Source organism: Sciurus carolinensis, chromosome 7 (genome assembly GCF_902686445.1).
Source record: "Sciurus carolinensis chromosome 7, mSciCar1.2, whole genome shotgun sequence".
NCBI classification, from domain to species: domain Eukaryota; kingdom Metazoa; phylum Chordata; class Mammalia; order Rodentia; family Sciuridae; genus Sciurus; species Sciurus carolinensis.
In genome coordinates this window covers 113,075,087-113,093,445 of record NC_062219.1, presented here as the reverse complement: position 1 = coordinate 113,093,445, position 18,359 = coordinate 113,075,087, and the positions used below count along the sequence as shown (strand labels likewise).

At 35.1% G+C, this 18,359-nt stretch overlaps 1 protein-coding gene and 1 pseudogene across 3 annotated transcripts in view; both read left to right on the top strand.

The window, feature by feature from the left end:
• Ubr2 (ubiquitin protein ligase E3 component n-recognin 2) overlaps positions 1 to 18,359 on the top strand; it is a 129,147-nt gene that overhangs the window by 90,337 nt on the left and 20,451 nt on the right. For all 3 annotated transcript variants that reach the window (XM_047557688.1, XM_047557689.1, XM_047557690.1), the window contains 11 exons: positions 341 to 389; positions 1,072 to 1,226; positions 2,551 to 2,653; positions 4,932 to 5,041; positions 5,158 to 5,238; positions 5,623 to 5,801; positions 9,522 to 9,721; positions 11,960 to 12,053; positions 12,896 to 13,057; positions 16,048 to 16,151; positions 16,794 to 16,872. In XM_047557688.1, coding sequence (XP_047413644.1) covers positions 341 to 389; positions 1,072 to 1,226; positions 2,551 to 2,653; positions 4,932 to 5,041; positions 5,158 to 5,238; positions 5,623 to 5,801; positions 9,522 to 9,721; positions 11,960 to 12,053; positions 12,896 to 13,057; positions 16,048 to 16,151; positions 16,794 to 16,872 — 1,316 coding nt within the window. The remainder of the gene's footprint in view (positions 1 to 340; positions 390 to 1,071; positions 1,227 to 2,550; positions 2,654 to 4,931; positions 5,042 to 5,157; positions 5,239 to 5,622; positions 5,802 to 9,521; positions 9,722 to 11,959; positions 12,054 to 12,895; positions 13,058 to 16,047; positions 16,152 to 16,793; positions 16,873 to 18,359) is intronic.
• LOC124988306 (putative monooxygenase p33MONOX) lies at positions 6,378 to 7,584 on the top strand (annotated as a pseudogene).

The following is an 18,359-nucleotide window of genomic DNA, read 5'->3' as shown; positions in this document are numbered from 1 at the left end:
AGCCTCCCAAGCTGCTGGGATTACAGGGTTGTGTGCTACTGTGCCCAACCAAAATTAGTTTTTAATATTGTCATGGAGCCCAAATCTGAGTTTGGGGCTTTGGTTTGTACATTTTTCTCTTGCATTTTAATGCAACAATCATTATAAATGCAATCATTTGGGGTAACTTTTAGTGGGAAAAAAGTTAACTCTGATATATCAATTTGGGAGAAACTGCAACACTTATAAAAAATCTTCTAAAATTAGAAGATAATAGAATCAAGATTAATTTGTTACTAGTTTAGAATATTAAATTGTTTTGTATTATAATTGCCATCCAAATAATTTTCCTTTTTATTAGGCAGAAGAAGCTCAGCGGAAATTGAAAAGACAAAACAGAGAAGATACAGGTATTTTTAATCTTTCCAAAAATCTCACGTCGATCTCTTCTACTTGCTGAACTTTGTTTTCTACTATGATGATTGTCCTTAATGGCTTGAAAGATTTAAATGTAAGCTTTCCAAGTGAACTTTCTCCTAATTAATCAGAAGAATAATAAATATATTAACATAAAGATATTCTGTACTGAGTCACCATCTGGGTTGATGGTTTTATCTCAGATTTTGAGGCATTTCTAGGGAAAAGAAATGCTTTCCTTTGTATTACTACCTATGCAGCCTTTTTTGTACATTGGACTGACCTTGAGAAGGTAAAACATAGCTTTAAGATGTGTGTTGAGGGTCTGGGTTGTAGCTCAGTAGTAGAGCGCTTGCCTGACACATGTGAGGCACTGGGTTCAATCCTCAGCACCGCATAAAACTAAATAAATAAATAAAGGTATTGTGTCTATCTACACCTACAGAAATATTTAAAAAAAAAAAAAAAAAAAGATGTGTGTTGAGCTGGGGATGTGGTTCAGCGGTAGGGTGGTTGCCTAGCATGCCCAAAGCCCTGGGCTTCATCCCCAGAAAAAAAAAATGTTTTTTAAATAGAGATATGTTAATGAATATTCTTCAAATTAAGACTGTCAAAAGTATCTAACAGTTTCTAAAAACATGTTCTACAAAAGAACCATAATTACTTTATTTTCAGCACTTCCACCTCCAGTTTTGCCTCCATTCTGCCCTTTGTTTGCAAGTCTAGTTAACATTTTGCAGTCAGATGTCATGTTGTGCATCATGGGAACAATACTCCAGTGGGCTGTGGAGCATAATGGATATGCCTGGTCAGAGTCAATGCTACAAAGGGTATGTTTGAAGACATTTCTTATATATATTTAGTGTTTTGTAGCAAGAAACCAAAGTACTCTTGTCATAATCCATGCACAGAAAAATTAGGACAAAAATGTAGTATATTATTTTAATTCTTAATAGTTACTGCTTTTTCCATTGTATGGATGAGGAAGCCAAGTTTCAGTGGGGTTCTTTTCTCAAGTTACTGATCAAGGGATGTCAGCATATATGCATTTATTCAGTATACAGAATTACTACTCTGTAATTACTACTCTGTGCCTTACTCTATGCTAGACACTTCACATACAGGATTTTTAACACTCAGACCTCCAGAGGAAGCAGTTTGTTTCTAGGCTAAAGATGATGAAACCCTCTTAAGGGCTCCCTGAGAGAGCAGAGGGCTTAAAAGCAGTAAAACCAATAATTCAAATGAAGGCAAGCCTTCAACAACTGCCGTTCCTTCAATTGTCCGAGCACGCTTAGGTATCTCATTGACTAAGGCATATGAATACTTAAAACCTTCATGTTTATAAACATGTATTTAAAATGTGAAAGCTGGGAGCTGTGCTATAGTAGAGAGTAGTACTACGTGAGCACAAGATTTGTGAGAAATGAAGAAGTGAGGAGCAATGAACAGTGTTCCCTTTATATATGTATTTATGTCACGTAGGCTAATCTAGTTCTTCCAGGCTTCTCACAACCAGTACACCTTGTGGAGAGAAAGACATCTATCATACATCTATCTCCTTAAAAAACTAGGGAGCAGTAAAATACATACAAGTTTAATGTAGTTAGATGTTTTTTAAAGTCTGTTAAGGAACCTTTTATCAGAGTATGCAAGAACTATAAACATTTTAGTAAATTGTGTAGCATTAGAGATAAAAATATCTATCAGGTGATTAAGATTTAGTCCTTAGAAAAAGAAACAACTTGGTAGTATCAGACTGGATAATTACATGATAGATGCCTTAAGCTCTGTAATTATTTGACAAATGATTGTCTCAAGATATTTTTTTCAAGACTATAGTGTAGGTATAGAACAAAACTGAACATTATGTATTATATGAATTGCTTGGTCATACTTGGTAGTAATTTTAGCTTACCCTAACAATTTGCACTTTTCTAAATAGAAAATTTTCTTATCCTTACTGAACTTTTTACTATAAAATGAACTTCAGTCTTTGAGTTTAATAAAAAATAGTATTTAGAATTGTTTCTTATTGCATTTCATCTTTAATAACTTGATTTAACTTTTTAATAGTTAATTATTTTTATAGGAAATAAGAATGTGTACTTAATTTTTTTTTTACTAAAAAGTTAACAAAACATTTTATTTGAGGTGTTACATTTAATTGGAATGGCACTACAAGAAGAAAAGCAACATTTAGAGAATGTCATGGAAGAGCATGTAGTAACATTTACCTTCACTCAGAAGATTTCAAGTATGTATATACTTTTTACTAAAATAACTCAAAATGTATGTGATTTTAAATAATCACTTATAACTTCTTTTATTTGATCGTATAAGTTCTAATTGGGTAATTTGAATATTTGAGGCCACATGTATTTATCTGTGTGTTGAAGGTATCCTATTAGATCCTAATATAAAAAATACTTAGGGCCTACACATGCTTGAGATGCATAAATTTTAATTCATAAACAGCAAAAATAATGAGTTCTTAGTTTGAAATTGGTATAGCACATACATTTATCTTTAGGAAATATATGTATATGTGTGTTGTTTTGTTTTGTTTATTTACTTTTGTAGTACTAGTGACTAAACCCCAGGGACTCTGCTACTGAGCTATACTCCTGGTCCTTTATTTTTATTTTGAGATAGAGTCTAAGTTGCCCAGACTGACTTCAAATCTTTGTTCCTCAGACTCCCTAGTAAATGGAATTACAGGATTTCACTTTTAAATTGTTCTAGTTATCTTACAAAAACATAAGATTGTATAATATTAAAAATAAGAAAACTAGCTATAGAAGATTGAATTGTAATTTTATGCAAAGTAATTGTTTGTTCTTTTTTTTTTTTTTTTTTTTTTTTTTTTTTTTTTTAAGAAGACCAGGAAAATATTTTTTTGTTTTATTTTAACTTTTAGAAATGTGAGAGAAGTTGAAAGAAAACTGTGCAATAAGTACCCACACACCTACCACCTAGACTCGGTTAATATTTGGGGATATTGGCATTTATATTTATGTTTCTTTTGAACCATTTGTTGTAGATATCATAATTTCATCTCTTAAAAATAAGCTTTTATTAATTTTCAGAATAAGCTTTTGTTCTAATTACCTGCTATGACAACTTTGAATCTTTATGGTTTGTGGGGGGTTTTAAAAATATTACTTATACCATTTTTATTTATTCAGTGTATTATAGTTATTATTTTTCCTTCTGATACTCAATTGTGCCACTTTTGGTCAGTGGGAGTTCATGTAGTCAGTTTCTGTGTCACTTCTACTTACCTAGCCAATTAGTATTTTAATATTACCCTGCTTTCTGGCACCAAAGTTGACCAGGCTCATCTTGTGCTTGCCTTGCCCAGACCTGCATTCAGCCATGTGCTGAGGTGTTTATAAATGAATTCATGTTGTTTTGATACGATTTGTGAATTCCTGAGTTGAAAAGGATTGTTTCTATAAGTTTATTCAGTGCCACTTCTTCCTAAATAATGACTGTGAGAATAGTATCCTCTACTACTGAGGACAGAGGAGGAAGTGGTCTTCTTTACTGCTAGATCTGTGGTTTGCCTTTTTGCCTTTATCCATGTAAATGAAAGCAAGAAGAAAACTGCCTGCCCACTAGAGACTGTCTTTGTGGATGCCAGCCTTTCCCTAGTCCTTTTTTCTACTGATACTCTTCCCATGAACTAATGTTGAATCTGCTGTCTTCTTTGTCTCTAATGCTTTTACTTTAGGATAACCACAAAGACAACTAACTCCCCTTTCTTTTTTAAAACAATTATCTTTTTCTCTGGACATCACTCTCATTCTTGTTAAATATTTCCTATAAGTAAAACACACAATATATATTTATTTGTTAAAAAGAAAGAAAGAAAGAAAGAATCCTCTCATCTAGAGTCAAATCCATAAAGCACAGTCACAGAATTTTAGATCTGGAAGAATATTCAACATCACATGGTTCAATCCCTTCTCCTCTTAGGAAAGAAGAATATTTTGCCAGAATGTCAGCACTTAAATCAATAAAATCAATAATTTGACATTTCTGACTATAAACTAAATTAGCTAATATTGGATTAAAGGTACTCTTGAATATGGACTTAAGATTTTTATTTTCTTCATATAAAGAAGCAATGAATTTTTAAGGGAAAAATATATTTTACTTTGAATGTACCTTTTGTTAAAGAAAAACTCCAAGCAAATAGATATGTTTATACATAAAGTTCACCTGATTCATTTTCTTAGACTTGTAAAATCTCAGACCAGATTTTTTTAGATGAGTTTTCCTTTAGTATTGCTAGAGGCTATGTTAATCATTTAGTGTTGGAAGTCAATTTTGAATGCTAAATGAATTCTAGTTGTTGACAAATATGTCACATTCTCAAGAAGCATTAAAAATCCCTAATAAGTAGAGCTGTAATTAAATGATGGACAACAGATAATTATAAACAACTGCATTCATCTTCTTTTACATAGACTAAGCTCTGTGAAGTGTCAGCTGTTGTTATTTTGTGCCTTTTATTTTTTCTGCCATAGAACCTGGTGAAGCACCAAACAACTCTCCAAGCATACTAGCTATGCTGGAGACACTACAAAATGCCCCCTACCTGGAAGTCCACAAAGATATGATTAGGTGGATATTAAAGGTAATATCTTTTGTACCACTCTGTTTTTGTGAGAAACATTAAATATTTGTTTTTTTGTATACTGTGATAATATTTCATAATTTCAGGATAACTGATACTACTTTTTTTTTCCTTAGACTTTTAATGCTATTAAGAAGATAAGAGAGAGTTCCTCTACCAGTCCTGTGGCAGAGACAGAAGGAACTATAATGGAAGAGGTAAAAAAGTAAATGCTTTGCATGCATGAGGCCCTGGGTTTGATCTCCAGCACTATAAAAAAAGAAAAAGAAAGTGAAGTGTGATAATACTGAAAAATTATAGCAAGTTCAGTATGAGCAAATAAACTCATCTTCAATAGGTTGATATTATTCACAAACATTTAAATTCCAAGAAATGTGCCACAAGTATATTTATTTGTGTGGCAAATTTTTTGGAGATGTGGTTATCTTGTTTTTTAAACATTAGGCTGTTTGAGGGTCTTTTCTCTGGTTTAAGTAAGATTGTGCAATATTTTTGAATATTTGTAATAAACATATTTCTGCTTGGCAAAGAAAATGGACATTTTGCTTCTAATGGTCTAACTGAATGAAGCATAATTTCAGAATTCAAGAGACAAAGACAAAGCTGAGAGGAAAAGAAAAGCTGAGATTGCCAGACTGCGTAGAGAAAAAATCATGGCCCAGATGTCTGAGATGCAGCGGCACTTTATTGATGAGAACAAAGAGCTCTTTCAGCAGACATTAGAACTGGATTCCTCTACCTCTGCTGTTCTTGATAATAGGTAAGGAAAGTAATCATAATTTTTAAAATCTCTTGACCAGAGTGGTTCTCAACCAGGGGCAGTGTTTCTTTTCTTTTTCTTTGTAAGTACGTTAGTTTTGTGGCATCCAGTTAAGGGAATTAATCTTAGAAATCTCTGTCTATAGATAACTCAGGTGTACACCTAATGTATTTTCTACATGAGACCCTCAACATTCCTGAAAGAATACACTAATCCTAGCACATGGCCTCTGTGCTACATATTGAATTGTTGTAAGGATTAAAGGAGATGGTTTAAGTACATAAAAGACTCCTGACTATTCAAGTTATTAAAACCATGTGTTAAATATCTACATTCCTGGAGCTTGTGCTCTCTAGTCTTGGGGGGGGGGCGGTTGGTGTTGCCACCACTCTCAAGGACTGTGCCACAATCTCTTTTGAGAGATGTGAATCTTCAGATCCACTTTAGTTTCTGAGTTTGGACAACAGGTACCTCAGAGGCATCTGGAGAACAGAAGCTCTGGATGGATTCTTCTGGGGAAGCTTTGCTAATTTGCAGCACCTGGACAATGTCCTCATTACATCATTTCACTGTGGTGGCAGGGACTCAACTTTGAAATTATATGCAGAAAAAACATCTGGATCCCAGTCTCTTAATAGCTTCAAGACAACCAGAAGTACCCACTTCTGGGCGTAGTGGGCCTTTAGGCAAGATGTCCCTACCCATACTGCTGGGCATTCGGCTACGATGATGCCCTTGAGGACCCTGCACTCATAATTCTTCCTCCATCAGACATGGGCAGCATCCCCTGGAAGCCAGTGATTGCAGAGCACAAGTATCAGCACTTTGCCAAGGAAGAGGAAGGAGAGGTCAGTGTATGAACCCTGCCATGACCCTGTCAACTGTCACTGATAGTATGGACAGAGTCCAGTGGTGAAGGCTAAAGTTACCCATGTTATCATGAATTCTCTGATCATAAAACAGAGTCAGGCAGGACTGAGAGATGCTGGCTATATACCTCACAAGGGCCTTACCACCAAGGAGGCCAAGTACCTCCGAGTAGCAGAAGTACTTCACAAACCAGAGCTGCAGAGTGGAGAAATAACAAAAGAAGAGAAGCAGCCTCCATCAGCCCAGTCCACTCCAAGCAGCACCCCACACTCTTTCCTAAGCAGGGACCCAGAGGCTGGTTTTCTTCTGGTTCATCTGTAGCCTTACCTGGTCCAAATCCTAGCACCATGGACCCTGTAAGTGGAGATAAGGGCAGAAACTCATCAGATAAATGGAGCCTTTTTGAACCAAGACCTCTTCAGAATTCTAATTCTGAAGGTTTTGCCATCCAGGCCTGAAAAGGAGTCCAAAAGCCCTCTCTCATGGATTCGATCCATGCCCAGGCCACCCAAATGACTAAAGATCCAGCAACTTTCAAGCCACCCAAATGGAAGTCCCAGCAATAGAAGGGAAGAAACAACTGCCACAAACCCATAATCTCAAACCACATGACTTGAATGTGCTCACACCCACTGGCTTCTAGAGTGTTTTCTCTCCCAGGGACTCAGGATAGAGGGTTTCTTGTCCTTTACTCTCCTTTTACCTTGGCTCTGACATAGGAATGTTATATTTGAAAACAAACAGAAAACTCAAACTGAGGCTAAAGTTGGAGACATACTTAATTCTGAGAAACATCAGTGCAAAGCTTGCCCTTGAGTAGAAGAAACCATTTTGTAGTGCTTTAAAGTCAGACTTTAAAAAAAAAAATAAAAAAATAAAAAATAAATAAAAAAAATCTCAGCAGTGATATTTGGGGAACTTTATTACCCTTTTTTGTATCATTTACCCCAGACCAGGACTGATCATTGCTTATTAGGTAAATAATGTTTATGCTGTTCCAAAACCTGGGCTACTTTATACCACCATCAACATGAGCACTGACTCATCATGGTGTAGAAGTGTCTGCTGACAAGTTTGGACAACATTGGCCTCCTTTTTTTTTTTTAATTTTTAAAAATTTTTTTGTGGTTCTGGGGATTGAACCCAGGACCTTGTGCTTGTGAGGCAAGCACTCTACCAACTGAACTATCTCCTCAGCCCTTTTTTTTTTTTTTCTACTTTCTGCTTTCTTCCGAGGTGCTGGGGATTCGAACCTGGGCCCGTGCACACACTCAGCAGGCACTCTACAGGCTGAGCTATTCGCCCGCTTTTTTTTTTTTTTTTTTTCCCATTTTTTTTTTTAGATGTTGTTAGACCTATATTTTATGTGGTGCTGAGAATCAAACCCAGTGCCTCACACATGCTAGATAAACACTCTGCCACTGAGCCACAACCAGAATCCCCAGCCCCCAACTTTGGCCTTCTTAACTGCTGATGTTGTGCTTCAGCTTTGTTAGTTAGGGGAACCTAAGACCTGTTTAAAGTCTAAGTATAGTTAGCAATCAGACTTGGCAAGGACCCCTTTTTTCTAAGCTAAAACTAGAGTTTTCTTGCTCATTGGTCAATCTAATGAATTACTCTGTCACGTAGCCAGTTCTTCAGCTTATTGGTATCTTGGGCCACTGCTGTTGGAGGGATGCTTCTCTTTTGTGTGTCACAGAACAAACACTAGCTGGGCACAGTGGCACATGCTTGTAATCCCAGCGACTTGGGAGTCTGAGACAGGAGAATCACGAGTTCAAAGCCATCCCTCAGCAAAAGCAAGGTGCTAAGCAACTCAGTGAAACCCTGTCTCAATAAAATCCAGAATAGGGCTGGGGATGTGACTCAGTGGTTGAGTGCCCTTGAGTTTAATCCCTAGTACCCCCCACCAAAAAAAAAAAAAAAAAAAAGAACAAACACTAGTGGGATTTTTTTGTTTGTTTTTTAGTTTTCGATTGATATTTATTTATTTATTTGTTTATTTATTTATTTATTTATACCCAGTGCCGAGAATTGAACCCAGTTTCTCACACATGTGAGGCAAGCACTCTACCACTGAGCTACAACCCCAACCCAACAAACTCTAGTCTTGCATATCCTTTCTTGCACTTTAAAGTGAGATTAGTTTAACTCTAATTTGGTTGGGAACTTCCTAAAGGGAGAAATTTAAGTCTATTGATTAGATATTTTTGATATTAATAAATAGAAATTAAGATTTTTGTTTGTTTGTTTTTTGTGGTGCTGGGGATTAAACCCAGGGCCTTGCACGTGCCAGGCAAGTGCTCTACCATTGAGCTGTACTCCCTGCCCTGGAATGTTAAACTTTTTTAGAGTAAAGATGTTAAGTACAGTTAGATTATACACTTGAAGTTCATGTAAAATTAGTGTCAATTTTATTTCAATTTTTTGTCAGGTCAGGGTTTGAAACTTTTTTGTAGGGGAGATAGAATAATTGAAAATAACAAAAAAACTTTTCACCAAAATGAGCTTCATATCTTTATGCAACACATATCTTAGAAACCATGTTTTTATTTCTCCTCACTGTGTACATTTGCCTTGAACACTGTCTCAGATACTTGCTGGCTTGTTTTGGATAGGATTTTTGTTTACATAAGGAAATGATCTTCTCATAGTGAAGCCCTGAAGTCCAAAATTATCAGAACAACTAATTTATTTGTCTTCTATTATGATCTTTTGTTTGGACAATAAAACTTCTCACTACTTTCTCAAAAAAAAAAAAAAATGTGTACATATCTGGAGTCTACTGTTCTATGATTATATAAAAACCCTTTACACTCATTCATTATGTTCATAACCTTTTTGTTACAGCCCTCTGGTTTCAGATGTGACACTTACAGCACTGGGCCCAGCACAAACTCAGGTCCCTGAACAAAGACAGTTTGTTACCTGTATTTTGTGTCAAGAAGAACAAGAAGTTAAAGTGGAAAGCAGGGCAATGGTCTTGGCAGCATTTGTTCAAAGATCAACTGTACTGTCAAAAAACAGAAGTAAATTTATTCAGGATCCAGGTAAGTCGTAGCCAGATTCTTATCCTGTTAATAATGACTACCTGTTAATGTAGTTGGTAATATATGGAGATTTTATTGATCTAACAATAACTCCAGAAGTATGGTGCTATCTTTAGTAGGTGACTTGTCAGGAATTACTTTCCTGATAGATGTGGAACTACTCTAGACAGTTAAGTATCAAGCCTGATTCACATAACTGATAAATACCAGAAATTGAAAGAAGAGCTTTTCTTGTGATGTGGCATTAACATACTGTGGTACTTAATGGTCTTTCCTGTCATTCAGCATAGTTGAAAAGTCCTCATACTTTGTTGATTCACTGAAATAATAGTAATTACTTTGTCTCATAGATAAGAGTCAGAGTGAACTCTCTTGAGAATAGTGCTGTGAGTTACCTATGAGAGTAGCAAGCCTAGAGTCAGATTTGGACTACCAGAAAGCAGCATCTTAAAACAGAGATTACTGTACAGGACACTTATTAGGGAGAGCCTTGGGATCAACATCTGTGGAAAGAAAAAAAAAGAAACAGATTTGAGCAAAGGAAGATATTGAGCTATGATAGAGTCCCCAAAGGGCATCAGTGAGCCCCATAAGGTCTGGTGCCTGATAACCTGTCAGAATTTTCCTGAGTTGGGGTGAGGAGACTATATCTTTTACCCCAAAACTGACAAATGACTGGTCTCAAGTCACCATGGAAAGAGGCCTGACCAGTTTTCCCTCAAGGAGGAATAATAGTCTTCCAAGACTTGAGAGTGTGTCATTCATTCCTGTAGGGAGATCTGAACTGCATACCTTTAGGTCTGTTGTCTTCACTTCAGCCTGTTTACTATGTCTGTATTCTTGTGTGTGATATCCAAGTGAACTTAGAGTAGGAACTGTCTTAGGAATTTCCAGAGCACTTCTTTAGCCAGGAATTTACAAATTAGGACTTTCCAAAGCACTTTCATAGTGAAGAATAGAAGGTTCAAGAGTCCATGGTAGGGTTGCTGTCTCTCTAGAAGCAGTATTGGCCTGTTTACTCTTTAAAAAATGGTTCTTTTAACCGTGTGCTGTATAAATTTATTCTAAGTCAAAGATAGTGTTTCTAATTTTGTTTAATATTGCTTCCTAAAGAAAAGACTGGCTGACTGTAGGTGGATTTTCCAAATATTTTCACAATTTATATCATAAAAGATTTTCTTTATGCTGTTTTATTTGTGCTATCCTGATATATAAAGTGTATTGAAACTTGAGTAATTCTTCCTAGAGTGTTAACGGAATTTTGAGGATTATATTAATATATATATATATATATATATATATATATATATATATATATATAACTCAAGATGACATTCATCTTGTTTTTGTTTTTCTTCTCCTTTTGAATATAAAAATTACCACCACCAGAACAGAAAATTGTGTAGTAATTTTCTTTCTCATCTGATCTAGTATAAGCTTAGATATTCTTTTATAATTTTGACTCTGGTACAGTGACTGTGATTACTGTATGCATGAGTATCTTTAAAGGCAGAGTCTTCTAGGGAATACTCTTTATTATCAAAACATGTTTTTTATCAGAGATCATTGTGACCCAGTTGAGTTGAATGTATTAAGGGCAACCCATGAAGACTAACCTTTCTGCCTTGAGCTCAGGGCATGAGGACATGATGGATGGAATTAGAATTTCTCGCTGCCCAAAGACTGAACTTACAGTCTGACATAGTATTTGCATGTAACCAGTGTACATCCTCCCATATACTTTAAATTATCTCTGGATTACTTAATTACCTTACACAATGTTAATGCTACATAAATAGTTGTTACACTATATAGTTTAGGGACTAATGATTAGGAAAATGGTCTGTTTATCTATACAGATGCTACTTTATTTCCCCTAATATTTTTGTCTCCCATTGATTGAATCTGTGAATGCGGAACTCAAGCATATGGAGGACTGACTACTTAAATACTGACTGAGTTCCAGTTTCAGTTTGCAGTTCAGGAATGTTTAATTTTTCAAAGTGATGAAAATTAGTTTGGCATTCTAAATTATCCAGGGTCTTGAATAAATTATTGATATCCTAAAAAACAGTATTGATATCCTAAATGAAAGCAATAAACTAGCATTTCATTTCAAGTTTACAAGTCCTTATAAAGGATTTCACAAATATAAAGTTGCACATTTACTACAGGAAAACTAAATGCTTGGGGTTTTTTGGTTGTTGTTTTTTTTTGTTTGTTTGTTTTGTAATACAGAAAAATATGATCCATTATTCATGCACCCTGATCTGTCTTGCGGAACACACACTGGTAGCTGTGGACACATTATGCATGCCCATTGTTGGCAAAGGTAATTTATAATCTTAATATTAGCTTATTTGAAGGTGCAAAATTGAGTTTTTAAATAAAGGAAATTCCATTGTAGATGAAAATTACAAAGAACTAAAGATGTTGACAGAAAAACTATATTGTCTAATAATAAAAGTGATTTGTTTTTCATATATATAAAGGAGTTATTAGAAATTTTTTATTTTAATTAAATTTTTAAATTTAATTTTAGTTATTAAATTGTTAATTTTAATATATTTTAATGTAGTTTTATATGTCTCCTATTTATCCCTCCAAAGAAGGGCATAGATCTGTGTTAAGTGATAAACTAGATAAAGAAAAGGGCTTTTTACAATGGGATAAGCTCTAGAATAATTTTGCCTTTCTTTCCTCAGATCCAAGGTGAATAGCTCTTGATTATGATGACATTAGTCCTTTGTTACTCCCCAGGATTTGTAAGGATTCCCTGTGCTAAGATGGGATAACCCTGCACTTATTCTATCTTGGTACTTTTTGTGCTTCTGTAAAATCAGCAAGGCAGTATTAATATCCTAGCACTGTGCTCACTGAGTTATGAACGTCCCAAACAAGTCAGCCTTGTGAAAGTGACCAGACAGCCATAGTACCAGAAATTTCTGTTGTTGCCTCTGAAGTGCTTGTTTGCAAGTCATTTTTTTCTTCCTCTTTTAGAACTGTTAATTCATTTTGATTATTAAAACAACTCAAAAATCATAGTACCAGTGTAAAAAAAAATTCAGTTCATTTTTTAAGTATTCGTTAAATGATTTAAAATGTTGACGCTTGTGACTCTCATTGAAATAAAATACCATTGTTTTTGATGCCTCATGTTCTCTAATTGTAAAGGTATTTTGATTCCGTTCAAGCTAAAGAGCAGCGAAGGCAACAGAGGTTACGTTTACATACAAGCTATGATGTAGAAAATGGAGAGTTCCTTTGCCCCCTTTGTGAATGCTTGAGTAATACCGTTATTCCTCTGTTGCTCCCTCCAAGAAATATTTTTAACAGGTAAGTTTTGTCTCATAATGCCTTAGCAAAGCAATAGTTTGTTTTGAAGATAATAAAATAATAAAGTAGGGGGAGAAACTCTCCCTAGATAATTGCATAATGTTTTGCAGGTACTTTCCTGGAAAATAAAAGAACTTTTACCTAGTTATTATTTCTAACAGACCTATGGGTTATGATTTTGGTTTTCAGGGAGGAACAGGCCAAAATTCAGGTTTCTTACTCACCCATAAATACTATAGAAGGGAGGCTAGGGTTGTAGCTCAGTGGTAGAGTGCTTGCCTAGCATGTGTAAGGCACTGAGTTCGATCCTCAGCAACACATAAAAATAAAGGTATTGCACCCATCTACAACTAAAAATATTTTTAAAAATACTATAGAAGATATTAAAATCTCTGTGTATTCATGAAAAATGAGTCTTTTTTTTTTCCCCCCCGAGGGATCCTTCTTTAAATATCTCTCTCATGTATTATAAAAATGCTCAGACTAGTAAAATGAAAATCTGTTGGTGTGTATGTCAGCTTTTCTCACTGTGCCCAAAACACCTGACAAGACAACTTAGAGGAGGAAACATTTATTTTGGTTCCTGATTTCAGAGGTTCCGTCCATGGTCTGCAGGTTCTGTCTCTCCCGGCCCAAGGTGAACTAAGGATGAGTTGAAGGAAGCTTTTCTGCTTCTGGTGGCCAGAAAGCAAAAATAGAGGAAGGGGAACCTCAGGAAAGATGAACCCTTCAAGGGCATGACCCCAGTGACCCACCTCCTCCAGCCATGCCCCACCTGCCTACGGTTACCACTCAATTAGTCTACTAAAACTAGGATTGGACTGATGAGGTTACAGCTTTCATAATCTAGTCTTTCACCTCTGAGCATTGCTACATTAACCCAAGAGATTTTGTGGGACACCTCATATCCAAACTGTAATAGTGTATTTGTTTTTATTTGTGGTTGTTGTTTTGGGGGGGTGGGGATTAAACCCAGGGTCACATAACCACTGAACTACATCCCCGGCCCTTTTTGTTTTTTATTTTGAGACAGGATCCTGCTGCTGAGACTGACCTTGAACTTGCAATCCTTCTGTCTCAGCCCCCTGCGTCTCTAGAATTACAGGTGTGCATCACCACACCCAGCCTTAACAGGGTGTTTAAAATGGAAAATTCCTGAGCCGACCAAGGGTATTTCCTTACAGGAAGATCACAAGTTCAAAGCCAGTCTAAGCAACTTGCCAAGACATTTTTAGGATACTTTAATAGCAGTATTAGACATATTCATTTCACATGTTAATTTGATACTGTGTACTGTCCAAATCTGAATTTCATTCCTCAATTTAGAATTCGCCTATCTGCTTTATAGGCACAAATACAGGTTATACATATCTAATCTGAAATGGACCTACCTGATACTTAAAAAGTTACAGATTTTGGAGGATTTTGGATTTTCAAATTAGAAGTACTCAACCAATAAGCTATACACAAATATTCCAAAATCAGAAAATATCCAAAATCTATTTGAAATATTTCTTTCTAGTCAAAAGCATTTTGGGTAAGAAATACTCAACCTGTACTAATTTAAGTTTTATGAATATAAATCATCTATTTCTGTGCAATTATTTGCATTCATTTCAAAACAGGTTTTTCTCTTCAATTTTATGAATTCAGACTTTGCTGTTTTAGTCTATGCTACTGCAGTAGGTTTCAACATAAGCTGAAATGTTTTAATCATAAATGAATATCATGGTGCATACTAACATACCTGCATTTGAACTGATTAAAAAAAAATCCTTGGAAATGCTAGGGAGTGATATTGGTCAAGTTATATTATTATATTGTGTACATGTACAAATATATAACAAATCCCATCAATATGTACAACTGTAGTGCACCAATAAAAGAATGAGGAAGTAAATTAATCATTGGGCTGGGGACTTAGCTCAGTGGTAGAGCACTTACAGAGCATGTGTAAGGACCTGGATTTAATCCCCAGCACCACACACACAAAAAATAATAATCATTGTGATTAAAGATTAACTGCATATAGGGAGAAATCACATTGGTTGACTTTCACCTGTAGTTTTGGTGGTTCCTGTTTTGGTTTTCTTGTCCCATGAAAGTCAAATATGTTTTAGTTATAATTAAAGACACTTATAAGAAGTCTGGAGTCTAACAGAATTGAATTTGAATGTCAAATCTGTTTCTTATGGCCTTACTCAAGTTACATAGCTCTAAACCTTGTTCCTCATCTGTAAAACAGACAGTAATATATAAATGTGAATATTTAGAGGATTAAATCTAATACTATGAGATGCTTACAATAAAGTGCTTTTGCTAATAGTTTGTCACATAGTGAGCACTTAGTAAACAATCGTGGTACTGATTATGATATTTAAGAAATTCCAGCAAATAGCAGTACTAGAGAAAATGAAATTTTGTTTTGTTTTGTTTTGTTGATAATAGGGATTGAACCCAGGGGCACTTAGCCACATCCCCAGCCCTTTTTATATTTTATTTTGAGACAAGGTCTCCCTAAGTTGCTGAGGACACCTTTGAATTCATGATACTCTTGTCTCAGCCTCCCAAACTGCTGGGATTACAAGTATACACCACTGCATCCAGCTTAAAAGTGAAGTTTTTAACAACATTATTACCATCAACTGACCTTAACATTTTCATTTCCATTGACCAATATCCAGATTTTTTTAATGCAATAGATTTTCCTCTTGCCTTTTTTTTTTTAATTTTTATTTTTTTAGTTGTAGATGGACACTACCTTTATTTATTTATTTATTTTAATGTGGTGCTAAGGATTGAACCCAGTGCCTCACACATGCCAGGCAAGCACTATACCATTGAGCCACAACCCCAGTTCTCCTCTTGCCTTTAAAAAAAAATTTTTTGAAATGTGTCAAAAGTACTATTACCTGTGATGATTTCAGAAATCTTTTCTATCTTAAACAAGTACAAATAAAGTACTAAATGTTCTCTATCATCTTTTCTAGCAAGTCAAATTTTTCAAACCAACCAAATCTGACTCAATGGATTAGAATCACATCTCAGCAAATAAAAGCATTACAGGTTCTTAGGAAAGAAGAAAGTACTCCCAGTAAGTTCTGGTAACCCATTTTCTTTCTTTTTCTCTGAGGTCTGAGATGATTGGAAAATATATTTCCAGAAGAAATTGTTTAAAAAAGAAACTTTCCATTTAAAATTTTGATTCTTTTTAATTTTCTTTGTCTTAATAAACTGAATTTTATTTTACTGCATTACTTTTCATACCTTGAAAGTATACAGGTTCATGGGAATTTATAGTGAATACTTCCCACTTAATCCATTTTGTCAGAAATCTTCTGGGATGAAGGAGATTCACTGTTGAAAAGCTAACTAAAGTTCTTGGTGGACTGACCTACTTTATTGTTAGCAGCACCAAAGACTCCCCAAGTTTCATAGACGGTGCACTTACTTATGACTTTGTGGAGAAGGCAGTATGAGCAGGATTTATATCATTGGTTTTTACAGAAACAAAATAACATACTCTTCTTTTGTTCCGTTGGCTCTATCATGAGGAAAAGCATAAGTTTCTGAAGACAGTACCTCATTCAACCAGAATAATATATTTTTAATGCTTTATATGGATATTAATGGGACTTTTTTTCTGGTTTTGTTTTTGTTTTTTTGCCTACATGACTGAAACATATAGAATTATTGTGAACTATTGAATAATGGTATAAAATGCCTGTTTCTGTAGATACTGCCTCTTCAAAGAATTCAGAAAATATGGATGAATTACAGCTCCCTGATGGGTTCAGGCCTAATTTTCATCCTAAGTGAGTATTAGTATTTTTCTTCTTTTATGTTTAGTCCATTTGAAATTAAGTCAGCAGTTAATAGGAATATAATTTGGCAAACTAGAAAGCAAATATTATAGGATATTGATCTTGAATTCTGAAATTTAAGCATTCCATGATATTTATTTCAGTATATTGAAAAAAAATCTAAACCATGTGGACCATGTGGCATGTTTGACTCTTACCAATCTCTCCTATTTTGCATTGCCAACCTCCTGCAATTTCTGCCTCTGATGCTCCTTTTTATTTATTTGTTTGTTTTATGTGGTGCTGAGAATCTAACCCAGTGCCTCACACATGCCAAAAAAGTACTCTACCACTGAGCTACAACCCCAGCCCCTCTGATGCTCCTTGATATCTCATCAGGACATGTAACTCCAAACTACTCAGTTTTCCCACCAAACCCTGTTTCTTCTGACTTCCATGTTTCTAATATGGACCCATAAAACTCCTAGTAACCCAGAATCAAAATCAGAGTATTTTCAATCCTGCTTTACCTCATAGCCAATTAATTACAAAGTATATAGATTTTGAAAATAGACTACTTGGTTCAGTTCCCAGCACCACTGCTTGTTAACTGTGCAACTTTAAGCAAATTGCTTAACCTTTCTGAACCTCATTTCCCTCATGTGTAAAGTAAGAATAACTCAAGTTATTATAAGGGTAAGGTGACTTGCATGTAAAACTACCTGGAATCAATAGAGAACTAGAAGACTTTAATAGGAGAAAAGCATTTGTCCTCTATCTCCCATGCTCCTCTCTCTACCCCCAGTTCTGTCATTTTATTTATCTTTTCTAATATTTACCTCCATATTTCTGATTCAACATTATCTCTCTGTTGACTGGTAAATTATATCACATATTTTGGTTAAATCAATTGTCAGTTTTTATAACTGTTTCTTCTTCTGATGTAAGTTGTATATTGTATTTTCTTTCTGTCTTTTCCTATAGTTAATAATTAATTACCTTTTATTGTACTTGATTTTCTCTGTATATATTTCTAGGGGTTTTTGTTTTGTTTTGTTTCTGAGTGGTACATTTGGTCTGTCAGAAACCTAGCAGTTTTGTTTCTGAGTGCTCAAACCTTCAGACTACCTGTCCTGGAGCCTCCTCTCATAGCCTCTGCCCTCCTGTACCCTACCATCTGGAGCTTTTCCTTGACCATGCCCCTCCTTATTTTCTAAATTATACATCTCATCTTTCCTAACTCATTCCATCTTTTGTACTGATACATCCTTCAGAGTCCCAAAAAAAGGATACCTAGATGTTAAATTTTCGTGTCTGAAATAATGTTTATTATATCCGTAGGCTTGGTTGATAATTTTGGTATAGATTCTAGGTCAGGGGTTTGGGGTTGTGGCTCAGTGGTAGAGCTCTCGTCTAGCACAGGTGAGGCCCTGGGTTTGATCCCCAGCACTACATAAAAATAAAAGTATTGTGTTCACCTACAACTAAAAAAAAAAAAA